This window comes from Arachis ipaensis, chromosome B3 (assembly GCF_059453495.1).
Source record: "Arachis ipaensis isolate K30076 ecotype BB chromosome B3, ASM5945349v1, whole genome shotgun sequence".
Taxonomy (NCBI): Eukaryota; Viridiplantae; Streptophyta; class Magnoliopsida; order Fabales; family Fabaceae; genus Arachis; species Arachis ipaensis.
Genome location: NC_142438.1, coordinates 3,514,800 through 3,538,629, shown reverse-complemented (window position 1 = coordinate 3,538,629; position 23,830 = coordinate 3,514,800). Strand labels below are relative to the sequence as shown.

At 31.5% G+C, this 23,830-nt stretch overlaps 3 protein-coding genes across 4 annotated transcripts; 2 read left to right on the top strand and 1 right to left on the bottom strand.

The window, feature by feature from the left end:
* Window positions 1-5,825: 5,825 nt before the first annotated feature.
* LOC107629208 (uncharacterized) lies at window positions 5,826-10,027 on the top strand. 2 transcript variants are annotated; one of them, XM_016331926.3, is made up of 8 exons: window positions 5,826-6,291; window positions 7,173-7,667; window positions 7,877-8,039; window positions 8,144-8,450; window positions 8,621-8,693; window positions 8,768-8,858; window positions 9,156-9,235; window positions 9,365-10,027. In XM_016331926.3, exons 1-8 carry the CDS (start codon window positions 6,184-6,186, stop codon window positions 9,599-9,601), a joined length of 1,554 nt encoding a protein of 517 aa, XP_016187412.1. In that variant the 5' UTR covers window positions 5,826-6,183; the 3' UTR covers window positions 9,602-10,027. The 2 variants fall into 2 exon arrangements, with proteins under 2 accessions (XP_016187412.1, XP_020973457.1); XM_021117798.2 differs by having other exon boundaries at window positions 5,920-6,291; window positions 7,095-7,667.
* A 3,010-nt stretch (window positions 10,028-13,037) lies between these two features.
* On the top strand, window positions 13,038-18,196 carry LOC107629209 (4-hydroxy-3-methylbut-2-en-1-yl diphosphate synthase (ferredoxin), chloroplastic). The gene is made up of 19 exons (XM_016331927.3): window positions 13,038-13,430; window positions 13,697-13,854; window positions 13,945-14,051; window positions 14,128-14,228; window positions 14,311-14,387; window positions 14,476-14,595; window positions 14,691-14,921; window positions 15,028-15,144; window positions 15,246-15,320; window positions 15,444-15,521; window positions 15,694-15,753; window positions 15,833-15,895; window positions 16,009-16,153; window positions 16,263-16,401; window positions 16,571-16,648; window positions 16,718-16,877; window positions 16,972-17,070; window positions 17,152-17,256; window positions 17,841-18,196. Exons 1-19 carry the CDS (start codon window positions 13,205-13,207, stop codon window positions 17,940-17,942), a joined length of 2,241 nt encoding a protein of 746 aa, XP_016187413.1. The 5' UTR covers window positions 13,038-13,204; the 3' UTR covers window positions 17,943-18,196.
* Window positions 18,197-21,581: 3,385 nt separating this feature from the next.
* LOC107629214 (proline-rich family protein) lies at window positions 21,582-22,516 on the bottom strand. Its single transcript, XM_016331937.3, has one exon. It carries the CDS (start codon window positions 22,369-22,371, stop codon window positions 21,868-21,870), a length of 504 nt encoding a protein of 167 aa, XP_016187423.3. The 5' UTR covers window positions 22,372-22,516; the 3' UTR covers window positions 21,582-21,867.
* Window positions 22,517-23,830: the final 1,314 nt, after the last annotated feature.

The window sequence follows — 23,830 nt, the reverse complement described above, 5'->3', positions numbered from 1 at the left end:
AGGTTAAATGGAGGACTAATGATTAAAGATTCATAAACAAACAAAATGAAATATAAGTTTGATTTCGTTTCGATTAATAAGAAATAAAAACTATGACACATAACAATGCTACTTATGTGTCTCTCTCACGTAATCAATATATATTGAAATTTGAAAGTTCATTTTTATGAAGGGAAATTCAAAGGGTATAATACTCTTGAATTTGAACCTTAGATAGTTATTATTATTTCATTTTTTTCCACCAAATCAGAACCTCAATCTTATAAGCATCTCATGACAAAAGCAAAAGTAGTGGTGTTTATTCATTAAACTTTTCTAAATAATCATATGAGCATCTAGTGGTAAATATATATATGCTTATTATTATTATGTTTGTCGAGCCCCTAGGTTTTGATACTTTAATTCAAAATTTTGTGGAAGCAAAGAAAGTTAAAAAAAAAAAAAGGTAAAAAGGACATCTATCTTTATAATAAGGTTTAATTACTTTGTTGGTCCCTATAGTTTCGCAAAATTTTCAATTAGGTCTCTATACTTTTTTTCCTTTTAATTGAGTCTTTGCAACAATTTTTTTTTTAATTGGTCCCTACACTTTTTTTTCTTTTTATTTAGGTCCTTATACCAATTCTTTTTTTTTTTAGTTGGTCTCTATAAAATTAAGCCAATTTCTACTAAGAGAGACTTAATTGAAAAAAAAAATTTAGTGTAGGAACCCAATTAAAAAAAAATATAAAAACCTAATTAAAAATTTTACAAAACTATAGAGACCAACAGAATAATTAAACCTTATAATAATAAAATTAAACCTTATAATAATAATATAATGCATGGAGAAAACAATAAAGAAGAATGATATCTTGATCTTAATTAATTTTACCCTACATACACTGACCATATATTATAACCTCAAAAATATTTTGTAACAAAAAAAAAATTTAACCAAAAATAGATAAAATTTATCTTATTTAATATTTATTAATTTTAATAATAATTAATAAATATTAAATAAAATAAATTCTAATTTTTTTTTGTCTCTTTAGCATGAGTGTTATAACATATTCTCCTTTTTAATTTTTTAATCTTCCTGAAGAATGAATTGAACATGATTGAGTAGCACTAAGAGATTAGTATCTAATATATATATTATTATCCAAATGACATAAGTCTTATATATTGGACTATTGAGTAAGGTACCAATAAGTGCCAATTAATTAATTAATTAATCGTGAACATTATTTTATTTAATTACTATAAACCAGCGTAGAAGAATTGACTTTAAATCTACATTAAATTTATATGATAACAAAATTCCAATATAAAATAAGGAATTGGTACAAAGTACACCCACCTTTATTGACATATCTAATGGTTTAGCTTAATGATGCTTAAAATTCAATAATAATCATGCATGCGTATGTGATTCCTATTAGTTTAACATTAATTAGTATAAATTATGTTTATATCACTAATTAATTGTGTGGTGGGGTTGCAGTGTTTGGCAGAACTTCATTATTTTTTTGAGGAAAAGGGGAAGTGGGTCCTACGATATATATAATTCGGATATTTAAATACATAGTAATCATTAATTAAATTGTAATATTTACTATTATTTATTTATCACATTTTCTTTATCTTTAATTTACATAAATACGAATCTAGGTGGCCAAATAATATTCTTGCCGATAAAAGTGTCCAACCTTAGGTGGCTAGCTTATAAAATTATATTTCTTGTGGACTAATATATATAACGGTTTTAATATTATATTAATTTAAATATTAAATAGAACAAGTACTATTACTTTGATTTGAACTTTAGTGAAAATAAATTTAAACATCTTATTTTATTTATATTTTAAAATTTTATGAAAATCATCATATCCAATTATAAATAATCATTTTAGAGTTTTAATCTCTAATATGTTAAAATTGTTTTATAATTAATTCTTTTTTAGAATTGCTATTTAATTGTAAAAGATATTCGAAAGACTTTGGTTTAAAAAAATCGATAAATTAATAATTAGAATCAATTAATAAATCAACACTAAAATCAATTAATTCTTAAACTATATATGTTCATAAATTCAGGCATACTTTTAGTCTTTTACATTTAAATTTTATTTTATTTAATTTTTTTTTACCCTCCAACATTTAAATTTGTTTCTCGACAATATAACATGAATTATCATGAATCAAAGAATCAAATAATAATTGTAACATGTTAAAACAATGGTCACGTTAATCATATCACATTATAATAAATTATGCATTCCCTGACAGTGGCTGCTTACAAACACTCCTACATATTAATATTTTAGTGTGTTTTTTTTTTTGGGGGGTCAAAATTAAGTTGACCTAATTTGACCATATTACACACATGATCTGATGCCTTTTGATTTTTAAATAACCATATGACAATTTCCTCTGTAATTTAGATAATATAACAACTTATTATAATTTGTTTGTTTAATTTAAGTTTTCAATTGATAAAGCTAAATAATATTACTTTTCATCATATAATTTTTAGATTAGAGCAAAATGAAATATACGACAAAAAGATTTTACGGTGAAAAATCATACAAGATACCAAAAATATTTTAGATTTTATTAACGAATTTGGATCCTCTAAAATTTAAATTTTACTTTAGAGAATAAAGTATAATCTTTCATTATTAATTTTATAAGTGGGACCAATAATAAATATGAAAAAGAAACTATTCAAGGGTAGAAGATCATACTTTACTCTCTAAAGTGAAATTCGTAAATCCTCTCCAATGGAAAAAAAAACTGGATGGTGTGCAGTGTTTAATTTAACCATTCATTACTCTCTTTCTCTTATTTATTTCTGGTCCCACTTATAGAATTAAAGGTAGATATGGCAATTGGTAGGGTAGGGTAGGGTTTGGAGTCAACCCTAACCCTACCCGCGGGTTAAGATTTTTATATAAACTTAACCCTACCCTACCCGCGGGTTGAGAATATCTCAACTCTAACCCTACCTGCTCTTAACCCGCGGGTATCCGACCCTATCTGCGGGTTACAAAAAAAATGCAATGTTATTATATAACTTGATGATAATTTAAAATAGAACTGACTTTTATGTAAAAAAAGTTTATTAAATTATCAATTAACGATCTTTTTTTAATGACTAAAGATCTTTCGTATTTAGTGAGAAGTCTTTAGTTTAACATCCACTTAAAATATATTTCTATATAAGTATATAACATATACATATATAGAGTGCAGGTTGGTCGGGTAGGGTTGAGGCTCAACCCGCACCCTACCCGACTCGCACAAAAACACTACCCGCACCCTACCCTATCCGCTGCGGATCGGGTTGACAACCCTACCCGACCGGGTGGGGTCATATTGGGTACCCACGGATAGGGTATATATTGCTACCTACCCCTAATCAAAGGTGAAAGATCACACTAAATTCTGTCAAATATTAAAAAAATTGGAGATGATCCATTTCCGATCCAAATCCTTTATTAACATCTACTAACAAATAATAACCAAAAAAAAAATCCAAATAGAACTAATTTCTACCGGATTCAATTAATGTTCATGTACATGTGCATGCATATAGAGAGAATAATAATAATATAATTCTGCATTCAATTAATCTCTTCAATATTTTCATGTGCATGCATGCATATTATGATGAATTTATGCTATTCCTGCCTGTTCCCTTCTATGAAAAATTCGTAATGATGTAATTAAAATGATTTTTTTTTTGTGTCTAACAATACCAACCAAATTAAATAATGTTTATTCATTTAATTTTTTTTTCTTTTTATTTTACCTATTTGGACTCTGAACAAACTATGTCACAATAATTGTGTGAATACAAAAGAAGGTTGATTTTTTCACAAAAAAAAAAAAAAAACAGGCATATAATATGGCAAGTTGCGTGACATAATTGCCATTATTTGCATTAATAATCTCATCCATAATGGGAGGTGGGAATAATAAGAACTAGGCCTAAACGTGGTTGGATAATTAAAAGATTTAAAAGAATTGAATTGATGTACAAATATATTCAGTAATATAGTTGAAGTATGAGTAATGATTAGAGTACTACTTTATTTTTAATTATGTTTATAATTTTTAAATAAGTAAAAGTTTAAAGATATATTTATTTTTAAAATATAAAAATGTTAAAGATATAACTTTTTATTATTTAGAAATTAAAAAGATAATTAGGAAAACTATTTAAGACGCATAATCATTTTTTGTTGAAGTATTAATGCATAGATACAGTAGTGTAATTTGCAAAAAAAATAAAAATAAAAATTTCTTATAAAAGGAAAAGATAGTTAGGAAAGAAAAAAAAAAAAGAATACAAAGTTTAACTTTATCTATCTTCACTAAGATTGCTTTATCTTTTTCTTCCTCTTTTGAATCTTTATTCCACACACACATACTAGTAAATTCTATTTTTCCTTATAAAAAAATTCATTGTATGTGGATAATTTAGAATTTGCTAATTAGTGTTAAGAAATAATTAAAAAAACACAAAATAATTAGGTAAAATATCAGTACATCAAAATCAAATTTATTGATTTAATGTATATCTCTAGTACCCATTTTATTTTGTTCATGAAATTAAATCCATACATTAATTTTCAACATTTAATGAAAATGACACTTCACATCTAATCTACTTCACTAGTATTGCAATCTTATTTGAATTCTAATTATAGAGAGTATCTACATCCAATTCCAACACAAACACAAACACATAACTCACTTCTATTTTATTTCAACTATGTTAAAAATACACATAAAATAAAATAAGTCTAAAATACACATGAAAATATAAAATTAGTCATTAATATAAATTACACATCAAAATACATAAATATATAAAATTAATTATTAATATAAAATATATATTAAAATAAATTAAATTATACATATATTTATATATAAATATATAATAGTTAATTTAGTAGATGATTTATAATATGCATATAGTATTTTTATTTTTATTTTTTTCTAAAAAATTGGATAAAACCCCGCATGTAGTTGTATTTATATAAAATTAATAGTCGAAAATCGTTAGATAACAATCTAATAAAATCTGTCAAATCATCTAACACTATCAACAATTCAACGTGAGTCTTTGTCAAAAAAGTATTTTTTTTGATAAAACGACAAATAGGTCTTTGGCATTTTGGCTTGCGGACATTTAAGTTTTCGAGAATTTGAAAATACATTTAAGTTTCTGACTTCCTTAAAATCTGGACATATCGATTCCTGATCTAGTTTGTCTTATTTTAAAAACTCTCCTATGTGTGCTTTTGTATATCGGCCAAGTCAGTGACAGACCCAAATAAACTGAGCGATTGATATGCCTAGATTTTGAGAAGTGTTATGGATCCGGCCCACGGATCCCACATCCTCTGGTCTCCGAACCCAGTTATTCGGGTCCGACCCGCGTTGCCCTTCTGGAAAGTCCAGAATCGGCCCATTAGAGCTTCTAACCAACAATCAAATTCAAATACTTCCTTTATCTTAACCAAATAAGATAAGATAAGATAATCACTATCAGGTAGGTCATTCACTCTACACACCTTATATCTCTCAGATCCATTATGACTTGAGCGTCAGAGTGTTTTTGCAGGTACCACCATCCATTGTTCTAGTCAAATAATCCGACATTCGCTTCGACCTGCAAATTTTTTATCTATCTCTCAACCTGTACCGGAGACATCCAGTACAAGAAAATTAAAGAATTAAATGTATTTTTAAATTTTTGAAGACTTAAATATTCGTGAACCAAAAAATGAACAACCTATTTATAATTTTTTTTAAATATTTCAGATACCTTTTTTCTTTTTCTTAATTTCGGATTAGAACGAGAAAAAAAGGTAGTGTGTCCGCGCGCATTGAATTGAAGAACGAAGAAAGGAAGGAACTGTGAGTAATGGAAAGATAGTGTGAGTAGGCCAACAAGGCTTCCCCACCATTCACTCACCCTCCTTCTTCTTCTTCTTCTTCTCATAAATGCTTCCTATACACTCTCTCACTTCATCTTTCATCATTAATCACTGACCCATTGACTTACTTCCTCTCCTTTATTCACATCATTGCTTCCTTCTTCTACTGTTGAAGAAAAGTTTGTTTTTTTCGCTCGATTTCGGAAATCCAAGTTCTGGGTTTATTCTTTTCTGGTTCAGTAAGATGAGTTCTCAGGAAAAGTCTCTGACTTTGGGTGGATATGAACAACAACATGCTCATGCTGATGCAGCAGCTTCTTGCAGAAGAACAGTTTCTCTGCCAGCTCAAAAGGTATTACTATTGCAGAAGAACAGGTTCTGCTTCTGATTCTCTGCCTTTCATGATTGTTGGCTTCTTTGTTGTTTTTTCCCCTCCTTTTTTCTTTTTTTCTGATTTCTCTTGTTTTTCTATGATTATCCATGTCATCTGTTTGTGCTTTTCTTTCACCTTCTATTTGTTTTTATGTTATGTTTAGTTTAGTTGATGATTCCTCAGACTGAGATTTTGTTTTTCAAAGTCATGTGTAGTGTTTTTGTTTGATACTAGATAATTAGTTATGGTTGCAAAGTTTCTTTTTTTTTTTTTTTTATGTTATAAAAGATTTAGTTTTTCTATTTATAGCACTCGGAGCTGGATTAGTCTGATTTAATTTTATTTGAGGGATATTGTAAGATTTAGTATCTTTGATAGTGTGAATCTTATTCCTGTTAATTGCTTTGGCTGTTCTTCCTTATGCTTGTGCTGTGGATGAAAGCTGAGTTCAGTTTGAGTATCCTTCTATTTTTCTCCTAATTACTAAATTAAAGAAGAATTCATCACTCTAAAAGCATTAATTAACTTACCCCGTGGCTTGTGTCTGTTTGAATCTTTTGTTAGATTGCTCAGAATTTTTCTTTGCACTTTGATTTTGAGATGGTGTGTCTTTATCTTTAATGGTATTGAATGTTGTTTTGAAAGTGGGATTTTCTTCCAAGTTGTTGTGCTTATAATAGAAAAGGGCACAAAAATTACTGATTCTTGAGGTTATGATGATGTAGTGATTCCGGGTTAGTGTGCAGCAATGTAGTTTGTAATTTCTGTTTACATGTTTGCAGCAATGTAGTTCAGACTGTTCAGTTGTACTTCGATGTTCACGTGACCGATTTTATCAAATTCCTCTGTCATCTTGATAGGTTGATGATCCAATGGGGATAACCGAAGAAACCATGCATGTTCCTCCAAGGAAGCGACAGAATCTTCTCCTAGAAATTCCCTCAAGAACTCCAGAAGAATGCTCCCAAGATTATGTGGCAATCAAAATGCCAATGACACCAAGTCCCACTCCCACCCCAAAGAGAGTGAACTTTCTCATATCTTCTCGCTCGGTCGATGCTCCTATGCATACTTCTCCAGGGCCTTCAGCTTCAAAAGGCAGATCATCCATAAGAAGCATTCTACCGAAATTGAGCTTCAGGTATCGGCCACCAACGGATACTGAAAAGGGTACTACTTCAGCACAAGAAGGTTCCTCTTCAGGTCATCGCGAAAAGCCATCAATCTCAAGATCACTATCCCTTAGTAAGATATTTACTCCTAGGATTAAAAGAACATCATCATTACCACTAGGAGAAATGGGACATTCAAATCCAGAATCTGCTCATGGTGGAAGTGTCGGTGGTCCTCTAAATGTAAGATTTCAACCATCATAATGATATAAGTTCAAAATGTTTTGATAATTGTAAGGTGTCTTTGATCTTCTGTAAGTAATAATAAGAACATAATGATTTATGCATTACCTGCTACTTACATTGAACATTATTTGAGAGCAATATTTTTTAAGTTCTCTTTATATAGTGTTTCCTCTGGCACCCTTTTAATCTGTTACCTTCTTTTGCAGAAAGGAGAGCCGCAGCGTAAGATAGCTCGCTCGCTTTCAGTGCCTGTCAATAACAAAGATAAAGGCATAAGGAGGATGGATTCATTTTACCGTATTGTTCCTACCACCCCTCGAGTAAAGGAAGGAAATGCATTGTCATCCACATCCCCAACAAAGAATTCCGGTATATCATCATTTACACTTGTGAAAAAATAGTAGAACTTTGAATGTTAAATCCTTAATAGGACTCAGTAGTCTGGATTTTTAACCTGCTTTAAATCGGTCCAGAAATTAATGACGCTGATGATGATGACGGAGAAGATATACCTGAAGAAGAGGCTGTGTGTAGGATTTGTCTGGTTGATTTATGTGAAGGAGGTGAAACCTTCAAGTTGGAATGTAGCTGCAAAGGAGAACTTGCTCTGGCTCACCAAGAATGTGCAATTAAATGGTTTAGTATCAAGGGCAACAGAACCTGTGATGTATGCAAGGAAGATGTTCAGAACCTACCTGTCACTTTATTACGGATCCAAAGTGTTCGAGGCCGGAATCCAGGAATAAGTAGGACTCAGCTCGAAGATGTAAACGGATACAGGCATGTCTAGCTACTTTCATCTAATACAAAAGATCATAACTGGCTTATGAAACAAACCATCTATTCCTTTATGGATCAGAACATTCTTGTTATATGTTTGTTAATGGATTTGATGTACCATAGTTATTACTACAGAGTCAGACTCTTAATTTATCTGTTTTTTTTAATAGGGTATGGCAGGAAGTTCCGGTGCTTGTCATTGTCAGCATGCTTGCCTATTTCTGTTTTCTTGAGCAGTTATTGGTAAGAAGAGCAATCCTATCAGAATTCTTAAGAAGCTACAATGTTCTATGAGCTGAGTTATTGAATCTTTGCAGGTCACGAAAATGGGAACCGGTGCAATCGCCATATCTCTTCCTTTTTCCTGTGTGCTAGGCCTACTTTCCTCCATGACATCATCAACCATGGGTAGGTTCTGCAAAAAAATTGATATTGTCAGCAATCAAACATGAATTTTGAAGAACACCATGATTTGTATAACTGATTGGAACCCTTACAAATGTATATAGCAATCAAAGTTATTTATAGTGGTTCTGTTCATCTAAAATGATGTGCCAATGCTAATGGATTTTTGACACTAAATGGTTCTCATTCATGATGACATATCTTTTCTTCTTTATGCCAACTTCAATTTTTCATGATGCTATGTGCATCTTCACTAATCTATGCCAACTCTTGTTTATTTTCTCTTTTGTTTGGTTCTAGTGAAGAGCAGGTTCATCTGGATTTATGCATCTGTCCAGTTTGCACTTGTGGTTCTTTTTGCGCATATATTTTACTCCGTGGTAACTTTTTTTTTTCCTGATTAATCCCTTGAATACATATACTTATATATGAATCAAGCACTAAATTTATTTTTAACAATACAATAAGACTAGCATTCTGGCTTATTTTGATGTCTTTTTCAACTGCAGGTTCATGTGCAAGCAGTTCTGTCAATCCTTCTGGCAACATTCGCCGGTTTCGGTGTCGTTATGAGTGGAAGTTCTATTCTTGTTGAGTTCTTCAGATGGAGAAGAAGATGGCAACAACAACAACAAGGTCCACAACTGATGACACAACCTCGGCCTGCAAATACGCCGCATCCGGTGGTGCCTCCGAACCAGAATCAAACTGTGGAACAAGATCAACAGAACTCAACTCAAAGCTGATTTTTTTTTGTGATTCTTGTGGTTTCTTCCTAAGGGATTATTGCTTTTCTTTTCTTGGATTTGGAAGTAAATTATTGTGTATAGGTTAATCAAACTTTGTTGCTCTCCATCATCTACACTGAACTTCACTGTACAGCTTATGGTTTAGAAATAGATTGACTTAGAAAATAGATGCTGCTTCTCTTTCCCAAAGAATTTGTTTTTGTTTTGTTTTGTTTTGTTCTGTTCTGTTTGTAGTGAGTATTTCAGCAATGTTAGAACCAGAAGGCTTTCCAAGCCTTCTTTTTTGTAGGTTTGGGTGAGAGACAAAAGATTGAGGAAAATGTTTGTTGTGTTACAAGTTGATGATTATTTTGATGAGCTCATACCAAATGTAATGATGTAGTAAACCTAAATATAGTTCTATTATGCATTTTTCTAAAGCAATTTTCTGTTCTTCACTTGTATTTAATTATATATTGTTGCATTTACAATAGTAACTTTGTTTTTGTACTTTATATCTAGGGGTGAACGCGGATCGGATCGGATCCAATATCCGCAGTTTTTAAGTTTGGAACCGATCTGCACATTTGTGGATCGGATCGGTTATCAGATATATCCAGATATATCCGTAAAACACAAAAATATTTTTAAAAAATATCAATAAAATTTATTTTTTTTATTTTTTTAAATATGTTTACTCTTAAAATAATATTAAACATACTTTTCTTAAATAATAAATTAAAATAATACAACATATATGATAATTATTAGTTGAAATAAATCATAAAAAGAATATTTACTTATTTATTTCTTTATTTTTGCGGATACGCGGATATGCGGATAACCTTGCGGATCGGATTCATATCTGCAATTTTCAGATCGGATTCAGATAAACACCGCAGATATGCGAATCGGATTCGATCCATGAACACCCTATTTATATCCACTGTTTTAAATGACAATCATATTATGCATATACTAAAAATTAGTCCCTACTCACAACTCAATTATTGCGTATAGAAATACATATTTGATATCTTGTGAAAAATTATTATATTATTTTAAACAAGAATGATTATTTGGTTATTACAAGTTTGACTATTCTATTATGATATATTTGATTATTTTAGTAATTGTTTTCTAGTTAAAAAAATGTGAGAATTAATACATACAAATATATAGTGATTAATGTTTAGTCTATGTAGAATATTTTTGTTTAAATAATTATATATGATTATATAATATTATTAGGGTAGTAAAATCAAACTCTTTCTACATTAAATTATAGGCAATTGAATTATAACATTACATCATCACTTATGAGCAATCTATTCCTTTTATTTTAGTTTTGCTAAAACCATCACTATATTACCACAAATTTTCAAATTTTGATATGATAATGATGATTTAAATTTTGTTGAAAAGGGGTTAGGAAAGTAAAAGTAAAGTGGAAATAGTGAACACACGTGCACTGGTTTTGTTGGATTGGCAGCTAATCATATTTTACTATAACAAGATGAATACCCACCGGGGCACTTTACTGTACAGATTAGAGTGGTATAAAGAGAAAATATAATTTTTTTTATAGTTATTTTTATTATTTTATTATTATTTAAAATATGTGTCTTACTTTTATTAATCTCTCTTTCATTTTATTAAAAAAAAATCTGTAAACTTACATCTTTACCATATAATTCACCATACCAAAATTATGTTACTATCCCCAAATTATGACAAGATACAACAATTCATCAATTATAATAACATGTTAATATTTTATTGATAGTAAAAAATATTTTTAATATTTTTGTTAATTATATAAAATATTTTAGATAATATTTTGCATTGTCATATTTATTGAAATATAATTTCTTTCTTTCTTTTTTTTCTATTTTTTTTTATCATTTACACTTGATTAGAAATATTAAACTCTACCAATAATAATATACGGTTTGAACTGTCGAAATTATAATAAAATATTATATTATACACAATCATATATAAAAGTTGCAACGTTGGAACAATTCCTATTGTTTTTGGTCAGAAATAACTCCTCATAAAACAATGGGATTTTGTACAATGTTTGACCTAAAAAACAATTGATGAAGACCGTTGACCAAAATACAACAAAGATGAAGACTTTACTAAGATTGAAGCATGAGGGTGTGTTGGTGTTAGTTGGAGTTCATAACATCGTGTAGCACGTGCTTAATACCAACTCCAATTCTATGTTAGAGTAATTTTTAACCTAACATACACTAATTTATTAGGATGTGAACTCTAATTAAAAATTTGTTATTAACTGATGAATTGTCGTTTATACGAGATATAATTTAAATTTTTAATATTTATTTAAATTGACTAATAAATTGACTATTCAATTAATCTAAATTTATTTAAATATTAATATATAATGTATTAATTAATTTAGTTAATCATATCTAATTATTTATCAAATATCCTTCATCTTCAATAACTAACTAGATAAATAATTAACTAGAACTAAACTTAACACATGAATTTAATGGAGATTCTTAGGTAGTGTTCATTTTTTTAAAACCAAAATTAAGAAATTAGAACTCAATTTAGTGACAAAAATTAAAACTAAAATTTCAGTTTTAAACACAAAAATTTTAATCTTTTCAGTATCTTCAAAAAATAAAAACATAAAAGATTGAAATTTTTTACAATAGAAATTAAAATTATAATAACATTTTTTTTTCTAAAATATTCTGAATTAACTTTTTAAATTCTAAATTTACTCTTCAATCTTTATATTTATCTTAAACTAAAGATAATACTCTATTCAATACATTTTATACTAAACACAATACAAAAATTTAGTTTAGTCTCTGGCATCTCTATCTCCTCGTTTGAATCTCTTAAGACCTGCTTGGGAAGTTTTAGAAGTAACTTTTTTGAACTTTTAACTTATAAAAAGTAGTAGTATTAATGTCTGGTACAATTTTTAAAATCAAATTGCACCTTTCTAAAATATTATTTAGGAACTTATAGAGAAGTTAAAAAAATGACTTCTCTCATAATACTACTACTTTTTATCACATTTCTATAAAATAAGTACTTTTAGAACTAAAAATCCAAACATAAAATAATTTATTTATAAACTATTTTTAATATAGATATTTATTATTTAAATTATTTTATCAAAAAAAGTTTAATTAAACTGTTTACCAAACTAACTTTTGTCCATTTTCTCTTCACTAACAGGTCAGTTTTCAATAACCCATGCAATGTTTTTTTTTTCTCTAATCAGAATGGCAATTGATACAGTGAACTCTCAAATCCCATAGCCATCTTTTTCAGAAGTACTTGTCAACGTTCAACACTTTCTTCCTCCGTTTCCTTCAAGTTACAACATTAAATATATGTTATCTCTATGGTCAAATGCTGTTAGTTTTAATTAATTAACAAAGTTGTCAAAGTAGCAGCCCAAGTAGCCAATTGAAAATGTATGAAGAATTCAACACAAACATTTATATATATTATAGAGAGAGAACTTTTGCATGTGGCTGAAACTTGAATATTTGTGATTCCTATATCTATTTATTTGACTTTGAAGTTTGAACTCCATCTTCATCAAGGTTGTGTTGTGCTTCAACAATGGCTACTACTACTACTGGGGCACTGCCACCTTCATTTCCTTCTCTAAAGAGTAAGGATGATCATTCAGGTTTAGGGTCTGTGAAAAGTTTGGATTTTGTTAGAGTTTCTGATTTGAAGAGAATGAAATCTAGAAGGACAAAGATCTCAGTTATAAGGAACTCATCAAGTAGTGGCCAAGATATTGTTGATCTTCAACAATCATCACAAGGAAGCCCTCTTTTAGGTAAAAATATGTTCTTGGTTTTATGTTTGTTTCTCTCTATTCAAATCAATTATCAACTGCTTTGACTTGTCTCATTGAGTAGTTTCTTTTAGTCAATTAGGGTTTGTATTTATGTATAAATACACGTGTGATTTAATTTACTTTCAATGTGTATTTATATTTTAAGATGAATTTTATACTAGAGACTGACTTTGGTGGCTGATTTTAGTGTACACGTATTGCGTTGCATGTAAAAGAATTTGAATGGATGATGAATTTGAATGCAGTTCCTAGGCAAAGGTATTGTGAGTCATTGCATAATACTGTGAGGAGGAAAACAAGGACAGTGATGGTTGGCAATGTGGCTCTTGGAAGTGAGCACCCCATAAGAATTCAGACCATGACTACAACAGACACTAAGGATGTTTCTGGAACTGTTCAACAGGTTACACACAACACACCCCTCTTTTCTGTTTAATCTTTCTTTGTTTTTGTTTTGCTTTCTTTTGTGACAGAATTTTTGTTGGTTTGGTAGGTGATGAAAATAGCAGATAAAGGAGCTGATCTTGTGAGGATAACGGTTCAGGGGAAGAAAGAAGCTGATGCATGTTTTGAGATTAAGAATTCCCTTGTGCAGAAAAAGTAAGTATTATTAATTTTGATGTTGATGCATCATGCCTATGTTGTGTTTGTTCAAATGTCTCTTTCATATTTTCAGCTACAACATACCTTTGGTTGCTGATATTCATTTTGCCCCTACTATTGCTCTTCGTGTTGCCGAATGCTTTGACAAGATTCGCGTCAACCCTGGAAATTTCGGTATGCTTGTTTGTTCATTAGCGTGTTCTTTTGTTTTCAAAAGATTTGGTTTCGTAATTCAAGTGATGATGATACTTTTCAGCTGATAGAAGGGCCCAATTTGAGAAACTAATATACACTGAAGAAGACTATCAGAAAGAGCTTGAGCATATAGAACAGGTCAAACCACTCATCTGTGATGTTCTATCTCAAAATTTTTAGGCTTCAAGTGCGAATTATTGACCCTATTTTAATATTCAAATGCTAGGTTTTCACACCATTGGTTGAGAAATGTAAGAAATATGGGAGAGCATTGCGGATTGGGACGAACCATGGTAGTCTCTCGGATCGTATAATGAGCTACTATGGAGATTCTCCAAGGGGAATGGTGAGTAGCTTTCTTTCCAATTCTTCATTTTCATTTTTTGTCCTTTTATGTACAACTTTCCTTTATGTAAATCATACTAAGTAATGATTGAACAGGTTGAATCTGCTTTTGAGTTTGCGAGAATATGCCGAAAGTTGGACTTCCACAACTTTGTTTTTTCTATGAAAGCAAGCAATCCGGTTGTCATGGTCCAAGCATACCGTTTACTTGTATCTGAAATGTATGCCCAAGGCTGGGATTATCCGTTACACTTGGGAGTTACCGAAGCCGGTGAAGGTGAGGATGGAAGGATGAAATCTGCAATTGGCATTGGAACTCTCCTTCAGGTCATACTAATATAGCCCCCTTTAGCTGTTTTGTGTTGTATTACTGTGTTGATCAAGCCATTTAAATCTAAATCTCTGTCACTGATAAACCTTGTTCTATGTTCAGGATGGATTGGGGGATACGATTCGAGTTTCTCTCACAGAACCACCAGAGGAGGAGATAGATCCATGTAGAAGGTTGGCCAACCTTGGTATGGAAGCATCTAAACTCAAGAGTGGAGTGGTATGATTCAAGATAATGCTCGTTTTTGTTCGGCCTAAGTTGTCTTCGGTATAGCATTCCGAAATTCATAACCTACTTTCTATGGTACTTCTTATTTTCAGGAACCTTTTGAAGAAAAGCATAGACATTATTTCGACTTTCAGCGGCGATCGGGACAATTGCCAGTTCAAAAAGAGGTTAAATATGAACTGAGTGAATCACTTAGCTTATATATACACACAGTTTTTGAAATTGTTTCTACCTTTATTCTTGTAGCACTACCAAAGCATTTATAACAGTAAATCTTCATTTTAATACAGGGAGAAGAGGTAGATTATAGAGGTGCTTTGCACCGGGATGGTTCTGTTCTCATGTCAGTCTCCTTGGATCAATTGAAGGTAACCTTTTTGGATTGCACTTCCCTTGTTCTAGCCTCTGGATTTCTCACTGTTTATGTTCATATCATTCTCAGCATATTCTGTTATTTATTAGTAGGAGTTATTAAGTGCAGAAAAAAGGGATCTATGCTTGTGCTGAAACCTCTTTTTTGTTTAACCAATTTTTTTGCAGGTCCCAGAGAAACTCTACAAGTCACTTGCCGCAAAACTTGTTGTTGGCATGCCGTTTAAGGTTTATTTTTATTAGATGAATTTTTTGTGTATTTACTATTTAGTAGGTAGATATTACATGTTATTCTCTTTGTATTCAGGATCTGGCAACAGTTGATTCAATCCTTTTGCGACAACTTCCTCCTATTGATGACCATAATGCTGTAAGAACTCGCTAGTTCTGCCTCATTATATTTGAAACTGTTTACTTCATTGTTAGTTTATCCTGTTAGTGACATGGAATTTCATTTTTTCCCATTTCGGGTATTGTGATCAGCGGCTAGCTCTCAAAAGACTGATAGATATAAGTATGGGGGTTATAACTCCTCTGTCAGAGCAGCTGGTAAAGCCATTGCCCAATGCTATGGTTCTTGTAAACCTTAAGCAATTGTCTATTGGTGCTCACAAGCTTTTGCCACCAGGTGCGACGCAGCCGGACTTCTAAATGTGTGATTTACTGTAGTAATAATGTATTTCCCATTTCTAATTCAAAGTTCAAGTCTGATCTAATGTAAACTGTTGTCCTGTTAGGCACACGCTTTGTTGTGTCGGTACGTGGTGATGAGCCGTTTGAAGAACTTGAAATTCTAAAAGGTGTTGATCCTATGATGCTTCTTCATGATCTACCTCATGTGGAGGACAAAGTTAGCAGAGTGCACGCAGCGCGGAGGTCAGGAATGAATTCATGATATCTTGCTGGCCTTGCATGCTGAAATTCAATTTTAGGGTCAATAGAAAACCATAGTCCATGATTCCAGTTCTTAAATGCAAACTATGTGAAGTGATAATTTATTGAATCACAGAACCCTTCTAATCCTGATACTTTATATTTGCAACAGGTTATTTGAATATTTAGCAGACAATTCTCTGAATTTCCCTGTCATTCACCACATTCAGTTTGAAAATGGGATTAACAGGTAACCTTTAAATTACAATTACTTAACTTGCAAGAAACATGGTAAATTTTAGTCCTTTTCAACTCTCAGGGATGACTTAGTGATTGGTGCCGGTGCTAATGCCGGAGCACTTCTGGTCGATGGGCTTGGTGATGGACTCCTTTTAGAAGCTCCAGACAAGGATTTCGACTTCCTTAGAGACACATCTTTCAATTTACTACAAGGCTGCAGAATGAGAAACACAAAAACAGTATGTATTTTAAAGCATCATTTCCAAGAGGTTATATTGGATCTAAGAAAAACATGAGGCAGAACTTTGTTTTTATGCATAATTTGTGTTGCAGGAGTATGTATCATGCCCATCATGTGGCAGAACTTTGTTTGATCTTCAAGAAATAAGTGCAGAAATTCGGGAGAAGACATCACACTTGCCGGGTGTTTCGGTAATAATCCACTCTCTACTCCCATTTCTAACCATGAGAGACATATTCTTACACACTCTTATGTTCTTATGTAACAACCAGATTGCAATCATGGGTTGTATTGTAAATGGACCGGGGGAGATGGCTGATGCAGACTTCGGTTACGTCGGAGGTGTTCCCGGAAAGATTGATCTCTATGTTGGGAAGGTAACATATTTCTTTAACCTCAACATACAACTAAAAACTTAATAGTCAAGAAAAGAAATAATGTAATGCGTTTATATGACCTGTAAGACAATGCGTTTATTCGAACCGTATTTTACTTTTAGATGCGACGTAAATCCTACTTAAATCAGGTCTACGTTTCATCAATTAATAGATGAGATATGAGTCGATATCATGTTCACTACTATGAAAACAGAAATGAAAACGCAAACCAAACGCATTCAAAATTTTACTTTTCACTGCTTTGTGTCCAAATCATTGGTAGCTTGGTGACTTTATTTTTCAGTCAAAGTTTTCCTTTTCTTGATTCTGAAAAGGTGGAAATTCACATACAGTTGTCCTCATGTGAAGTTGCTAATTGAAAATCATTAGATAATAATTTAGTCAAACATGTCAAATTATTTAACGGTTTTCATCTAATAACTTTATATGAAAACAACTACATGTGAGTCTTCTCCTTCTGAAAAAGGGTAAAAACTAAAAAGTGAAAACAAAGTAACTTGCAACTTTCAATGCCGAATGAAGGTTGGCCATAGGATTGACTGTGTTTTACCACACTTTTGCAGACTGTGGTTAAGCGTGGAATTGCAATGGAGCATGCAACCAATGCCTTGATTGAGCTCATAAAAGAGAATGGTCGTTGGGTAGACCCTCCAACAGAGGATTGAAACTGTTTTTTCATTGATTAATAATCACTTTTCATGCATTGTTGCATAGGTAATGTAAGCATCAAAGTTTTTGTCATAAAATAGATTCATTCTTTCCCCCCTTAGAACTATTTTGCTTACAAAAAGTTGGCACTTGGGAATTGGGAGGATCAGAAATAAGGAATAAAGCACAACCCTGTAACTGCATTGTTATGCATATATATATACCTACCATAGAATAAAGCAATAATTATTATTCATGAATTTTCTAATTAGTCAAAGTTATTGTTAGATCTTATGGCATTAACACTTTGCATATACTACTTACCTGTATGATGGTGATTGAAAACAGATGTTGGCCTAATTTTAGAACCATGTTTAATTTTACTATCTTGCTTCAATTATAAGCTATACTCCGATGATGTCAAACTATCCGCCAGAATCAAATCTATTTAGGGAAGAAAGCATTTATGGGAGAGAGAAATGGGTAAATACTTAAGAGTCATCACATGTTTCTGCCTAAAAAGTTAGGTTAATTAGCATGAAAATATACATATGCTTGAAAATGTCAAGATTTAATGTAGACATTTGGAGTCAATAAATTGTGCTATGTTTAGACACCCACATTTGGCGTGCTGAGGAAAATTATAAGCACATTTTTTTTTAGAGTAAATGTCCTTTTCGATCTCTAACTATTTGTCCGATAGACTTTTCACTCCCTAAAAAATCTAAACACCCAAATCAGTCCTTATCTACTTTGATATATGTACGTTTCAGTCCCTGGTTAGGGATCGGAAAGGACATTTACTCAAAGTAGATAGGGACTGAAACGTACATATATCAAAGTAGATAGAGATCGATTTGGGTGTTTAGATTTTTAGAGGGTGAAAAGTTCATCGAACAAATGATTAGGGACCAAAAAAGGCATTCACTCTTTTTTTTATAATATATTGAGAGCAATGAGATATAATACAAGTTTCTAAAGTTTCCCACCACCATATAGCAATACTCGGCTAATTTTTTTTTTTGTATGGAAAAAATATTGGTGTTTTTGTTGAAAATGGGAGTATTTGGTGTAATTACAGATGGGTGGATTTTTTGGGTGGGAAGCCAACACGTGGGGGGCGTGTTGCAACACGTAGGGGGCGTGTTGCAACACGTGGGGGCGTATTGGACACGTGGCAGCATTCTAGCCAACACGCGGGGGGCATGTTGAACATGTGGCAGCTTCTTGGCCAACACGTGGGGGAGCGTGTTACAACACGTGAGGAGCGTGTTGAATAGTTTCCATACTACTGTAATGTACTTTAAATATCAATATTCAACCAAAACACTATCTCTCTTTTCATATTAAAAATAATTTCTGGCAATACTCTATTTCTTTTTTTTTTTTTAAGCTCCAAAAGAAAAGTCAACATGACGAACTAGCTAGTATTAGCCAAGTAAATTTCTTCTCTCATAAAGGCGACTTGTGAGTCAGAGAGACTACCTCAATCAGGAATAACATCTCTGCCAAAAATGATTTGCACGCTTTTACAGATATTTGGTATATTTTTTTTCACATTTTTTTATTTTTAATTTATCTATTTTATATTCTAAAAACATATATTAAATTTACAAATTAATTTTTTATTAAAAATATAAAAAATTTAAAATTTTAATATATTTATTTTATATTTATTTAAAGTTTTTTACTAATAATAAATTTAAGAGCACGTATTAACTAAATTTTTTATTTTTTAATAATATAAAAGATAAATATTAGTACATCTGTACATGTCTTAAGAACACGTTAAAAAAGAAAAAGTGCTATCCCTTTTAAATAGCTCATAAATAACATGAATAGTTTCAAGTGTTATCCCATCCTCCGTTCATAGCCAAAAAAGGAAATAAAAAAGTGGAGCAAAATATATTCTTTTTTCTTAAATTTTGTTATTTATTTTAATAATATTTTTAATATTTAATTTTATTTAATTTTATTCTTAATACTTTTCCTTTAATTTATTTAATTTTATCTTTAAAAATTTTTTAAAATATTTTTGACACAAATAAAAAAGCTTAGAAATAAAACTAAATATAATTAAATATTAAAAATATTATAAAAAAAACATAAATATTATTGACAGAAAGTATAGTTTATTCTCGAATAAATGCTATACAGCTACACATGAGCTATGAGCTATGATCTGAGCTATAGTATTTCATATTTCTATTCCATTACTTCTAATTCTAATCACTGCCTAGATCGCACATAATAAATGCTAGTATTATTTTAACCAAACAAAATTGTATTTATCATTGATCATTCATTCACGTTAGTTGAAATTCCATGGCTAATTGAACCAACCATACAACTCTACGAATAAGTAAATAGAATTAATTATTTGACTAATTTAAGTTGGTTAATTAAGTATTCTACTATTGCTAATTGTATTCCTAATATTTTTTCTATTCAATTGATATAAATTTTAACTGATTTTCTCATATCGTCCTTTATAATTATACCTGAAAATCCTAGTTATGAGCATAAATAATTCAGGCAAAAAAAAAAATTCTAATCAATAAAAAAGTCAAAAAATTAATATAAATAATATGAGAGATAATATTTAATTTAGATCATTAATTTATACGTGAGTCTCAATTTAATTTATAAAATTTTAGTTATTTCTATTTAGTTTTTAAATTTTGCATAAACGTTAAACAGAATGCTAATACCTTAAACTCTGTAAAACGAATAAACGATATTATTTTAATTTTGATATGCTACTGCCTTATAAGTCTGCGCTCGTTCGACTTCGAAATGCTTTCCTAACTCGGAATCGGCCTTTCCTAAGTCAAGAGATCGAAGAGGCTTTCATGCAGCTCTTTATTCTTTATGAGTTCCTGGCCTACCAACTAGCCAGTTTACCTGCCAGGCGTGTATTTAATATACAAATTAAACAACTGACTTTGACTTCAATACCCAGGTTGGAAGATCATAGGCGGGCATTTGAGCTCCGCACCCGATGGTTCTCTTGGATTAGGGCCTCTAACTTCACCCTTGGCACGGATGGACACCTCGAAGAGAATCCTTCTTATTCTGCCTGGCTGGCTTTGTACTGACTGATAAGAGTCTCCAATATGCAAGCCTTACACGTGACTTAGTAAGCCAAAACAGGGCAACCCACAGCTCGCGGCGTGCGGTGCGGGTGGCTTTGGAAAAGGTATTTATGTATCCAGTAGTCCAAAAAAAATATCATAAATAGTATTCATCGAAAATTTTTCTCCTAAAATATGTAATTTGACGATAAAACTATAACGACATTTTAGCATGATATTTGGTTGCCTATGACAGTATTTTATTAAAATTGTGTGAGGAAAATTGTCTCACAAACTAATATAAATTACTTTTGTAAAGTTTGAAGACTAAAAAAATTAATTAAAATTTTAAAGATTAAAATTAAAATTTGCGTATAAATTCAGGATTAGATTGAATATTAACTCTGAAAGTCAACATTTATATACAGAACACATACAAACACTAACAATTGGGCCAGTAAATGAATAATAACGAAGAATAATCTTTTACTCAAATTGAAAGTCCTTTATTTATTTGAATGGATAGCGAATAATATAAAATCCAATAATAAAATGCAATAAAAATTACTCCTACAGTAATAACTGAAATTCAAGAGATATTGAATTAATAACAACCTCTACAAGAATGTAATAGCCAATTATCAAAGACTCAAAAACAGTTTAAAATTTGTTCTACAAAATGAAAATTAGTATCATATCACCAACAAACAAGAAGAATCTGAATAATGAAATTGAAAAGGAAAAACGAAAAATAAAAAATAACCTAGAATATCGATGATGAATAGTATAACCTGAGCCAAAAGCTAATAACAGAGGTGGAATACTACAAATCGAAACAATAAGCGCAAAATCCAGTTCATTGTTTCTTCTACAGAAACTCTCTCCTTGCTGCATAACCGTACTGAGAGCGCTCAATGTTCTGCCGGCGCTTCCGATACACCATGCATCCAACCACGCCGACGCCGGCAGCCGCAATAACTCCAAACGCGATCCCTGCCTTCTTTCCGGAACTCATTCCTCCGGACGATTTACTTTCTTCGTCTTTCACGCCAGTGCGGTTAACACCGTCGGCGTCGGCAGCCTCCGCAGGTGACGGAGATGGAGATGTAGATGGAGAGGGAGTGCTCGCTGGAGACGGTGTCGGAGGCGAATCTGGATTAGTCGGAGTCGGCGCCGGCGGGGAACTAAGCGGAGCAGGAGCAGGAGTAGGAGCGTCCTCGGGAGGAGAGTGTGCGGGTGAAGGAGACGGTGTAGGCGAGTCGGAAAGATTTTCCGGCGGCGAATCGGCGGCGAGAGCGAGGTTAAGTGAGAATGAAGCAATGAGGAGGATAACCAGAACGGAGAATCTTGCGAGTGCAGGATTCTTCGCCATTGGTTGAATGGAAGTAACAATGCGTGGATCTGAGATTGGTGAAGTGAAAATTGAAATTGCGATGAAAGAGAGAAGAAACTGTTTTGAAGGGAACGGAAATCTGAGTAGATCTGAAAAGCGTGTATATATGGTGATATAGTGATGAGGTTTGTTTATGAGAGGGTGGTACCAATTAAATAGGGACACGTAGGCGGTGTAAAAGTAATGTAAAGTTGACGCGATTCACTGGATCGTAACACAACTGTCAACTCATTTGTGCAGCAGCGAGAGGTGAAGGGTGATTGCTGGAAGCTTCGTAAGGAAGGAATGTGAATCTTTTTTGTTTTCATGCTCTTATTTATTAAGTCATGTGTGCAGTACGTAATTTATGACAAGGGAAACTGAATTTTATTGTTATTTTTCAAACTCAAGGCAAAGGGATTTTACACCACTATTCACACACAAGAAAGAAAACCATTACAAGTTTGATAGAATAATTTTAGATTTTTTTGAACGTTTAAGACATTTTTTTTTATTTCCATTTGGCTTGAGATAATGCAGCCGTTTTGAAAATGGATGTCTAAGTGCTATTATGTATTTGTAATGTGATAGCAAATTAGCAACACACTGATATGGATTTTGGAGCACCAAAATTATACATTTGCCATAATCAGGAATTTAGAACGTGGTATAAATATTATTTTTCTTTTAATAGGAGGTGTTCTACCTTATTTAGATAGATATTGTCCAATAACTAACTAGTTCTTTTAACTCCTATGGCCCAATCTAAAAACTAAAGAGCCTTTAGCACAAAGAAGTCCAATGTTTCCTCCAAACTCAAACTCGGATTATTATTCTTGACCAAAAAAAAAAAAAAACTCGGATTATTATTAATTTTAACTTGAGAAGCTTAATTTACTGAGAAATAATTGGAAGTTCTAACTCATCTTTTTTTTTTTTTTGTCATTCTAACTCATCTTTTTAATTATCTTTCTAATTTAAAAAAAATTTAAATTTTTTTAATTTTTGATATTTTCAAAAATTAAAATTTTAAACTTTTACTTTTTTAAGTATTAGGAGAATAATTAAGACTCCCAATCATTAGTCTAATTTACCTCCTTTACTACCTTGGCAAAAGCTCTGTATGGCATTGTAGTAGTATTCAATTGGCCATTATCGCACTTTCAGCTAGTAAATCAAACTTGTGAATCATAGTTGTAAGAATCGAACCAGACTAATCGGTTCGATCGGAAAATGGTGAACTGGATTTATAATTGATCTGGTTGAGTGATGTAACCGAATAAAGAAGAAAACCGTTTCGAACCGGGTTGAACCGTCCGGTTTTGACAGAAACCGAAAAACCGGCGGTTTCTGGTTAACCGATCGGTTCGAAATTTTTTTTATTCATTTTCCAAAACGACGTCGTTTTGGTTTATTTTTTTTTAAAAAAAAAAAAAAGAAAAGCCCTACGGTACTACCC

What these genes read in the sequence shown, in the direction of transcription:
- LOC107629208 (XM_016331926.3), top strand. Translation starts at nt 6,184, where the DNA reads ATGAGTTCTCAGGAAAAGTCTCTGACTTTGGGTGGATATGAACAACAA. An exon ending in GTTTTCTTGAGCAGTTATTG is followed by an intron (nt 8,694 to 8,767) that starts GTAAGAAGAGCA and finishes GAATCTTTGCAG; the next exon opens with GTCACGAAAATGGGAACCGG. An exon ending in CATGACATCATCAACCATGG is followed by an intron (nt 8,859 to 9,155) that starts GTAGGTTCTGCA and finishes GTTTGGTTCTAG; the next exon opens with TGAAGAGCAGGTTCATCTGG.
- LOC107629209 (XM_016331927.3), top strand. Translation starts at nt 13,205, where the DNA reads ATGGCTACTACTACTACTGGGGCACTGCCACCTTCATTTCCTTCTCTA. An exon ending in CGTCAACCCTGGAAATTTCG is followed by an intron (nt 14,229 to 14,310) that starts GTATGCTTGTTT and finishes GATACTTTTCAG; the next exon opens with CTGATAGAAGGGCCCAATTT. An exon ending in GCATTGGAACTCTCCTTCAG is followed by an intron (nt 14,922 to 15,027) that starts GTCATACTAATA and finishes TTCTATGTTCAG; the next exon opens with GATGGATTGGGGGATACGAT.
- LOC107629214 (XM_016331937.3), bottom strand. Translation starts at nt 22,371, where the DNA reads ATGGCGAAGAATCCTGCACTCGCAAGATTCTCCGTTCTGGTTATCCTC.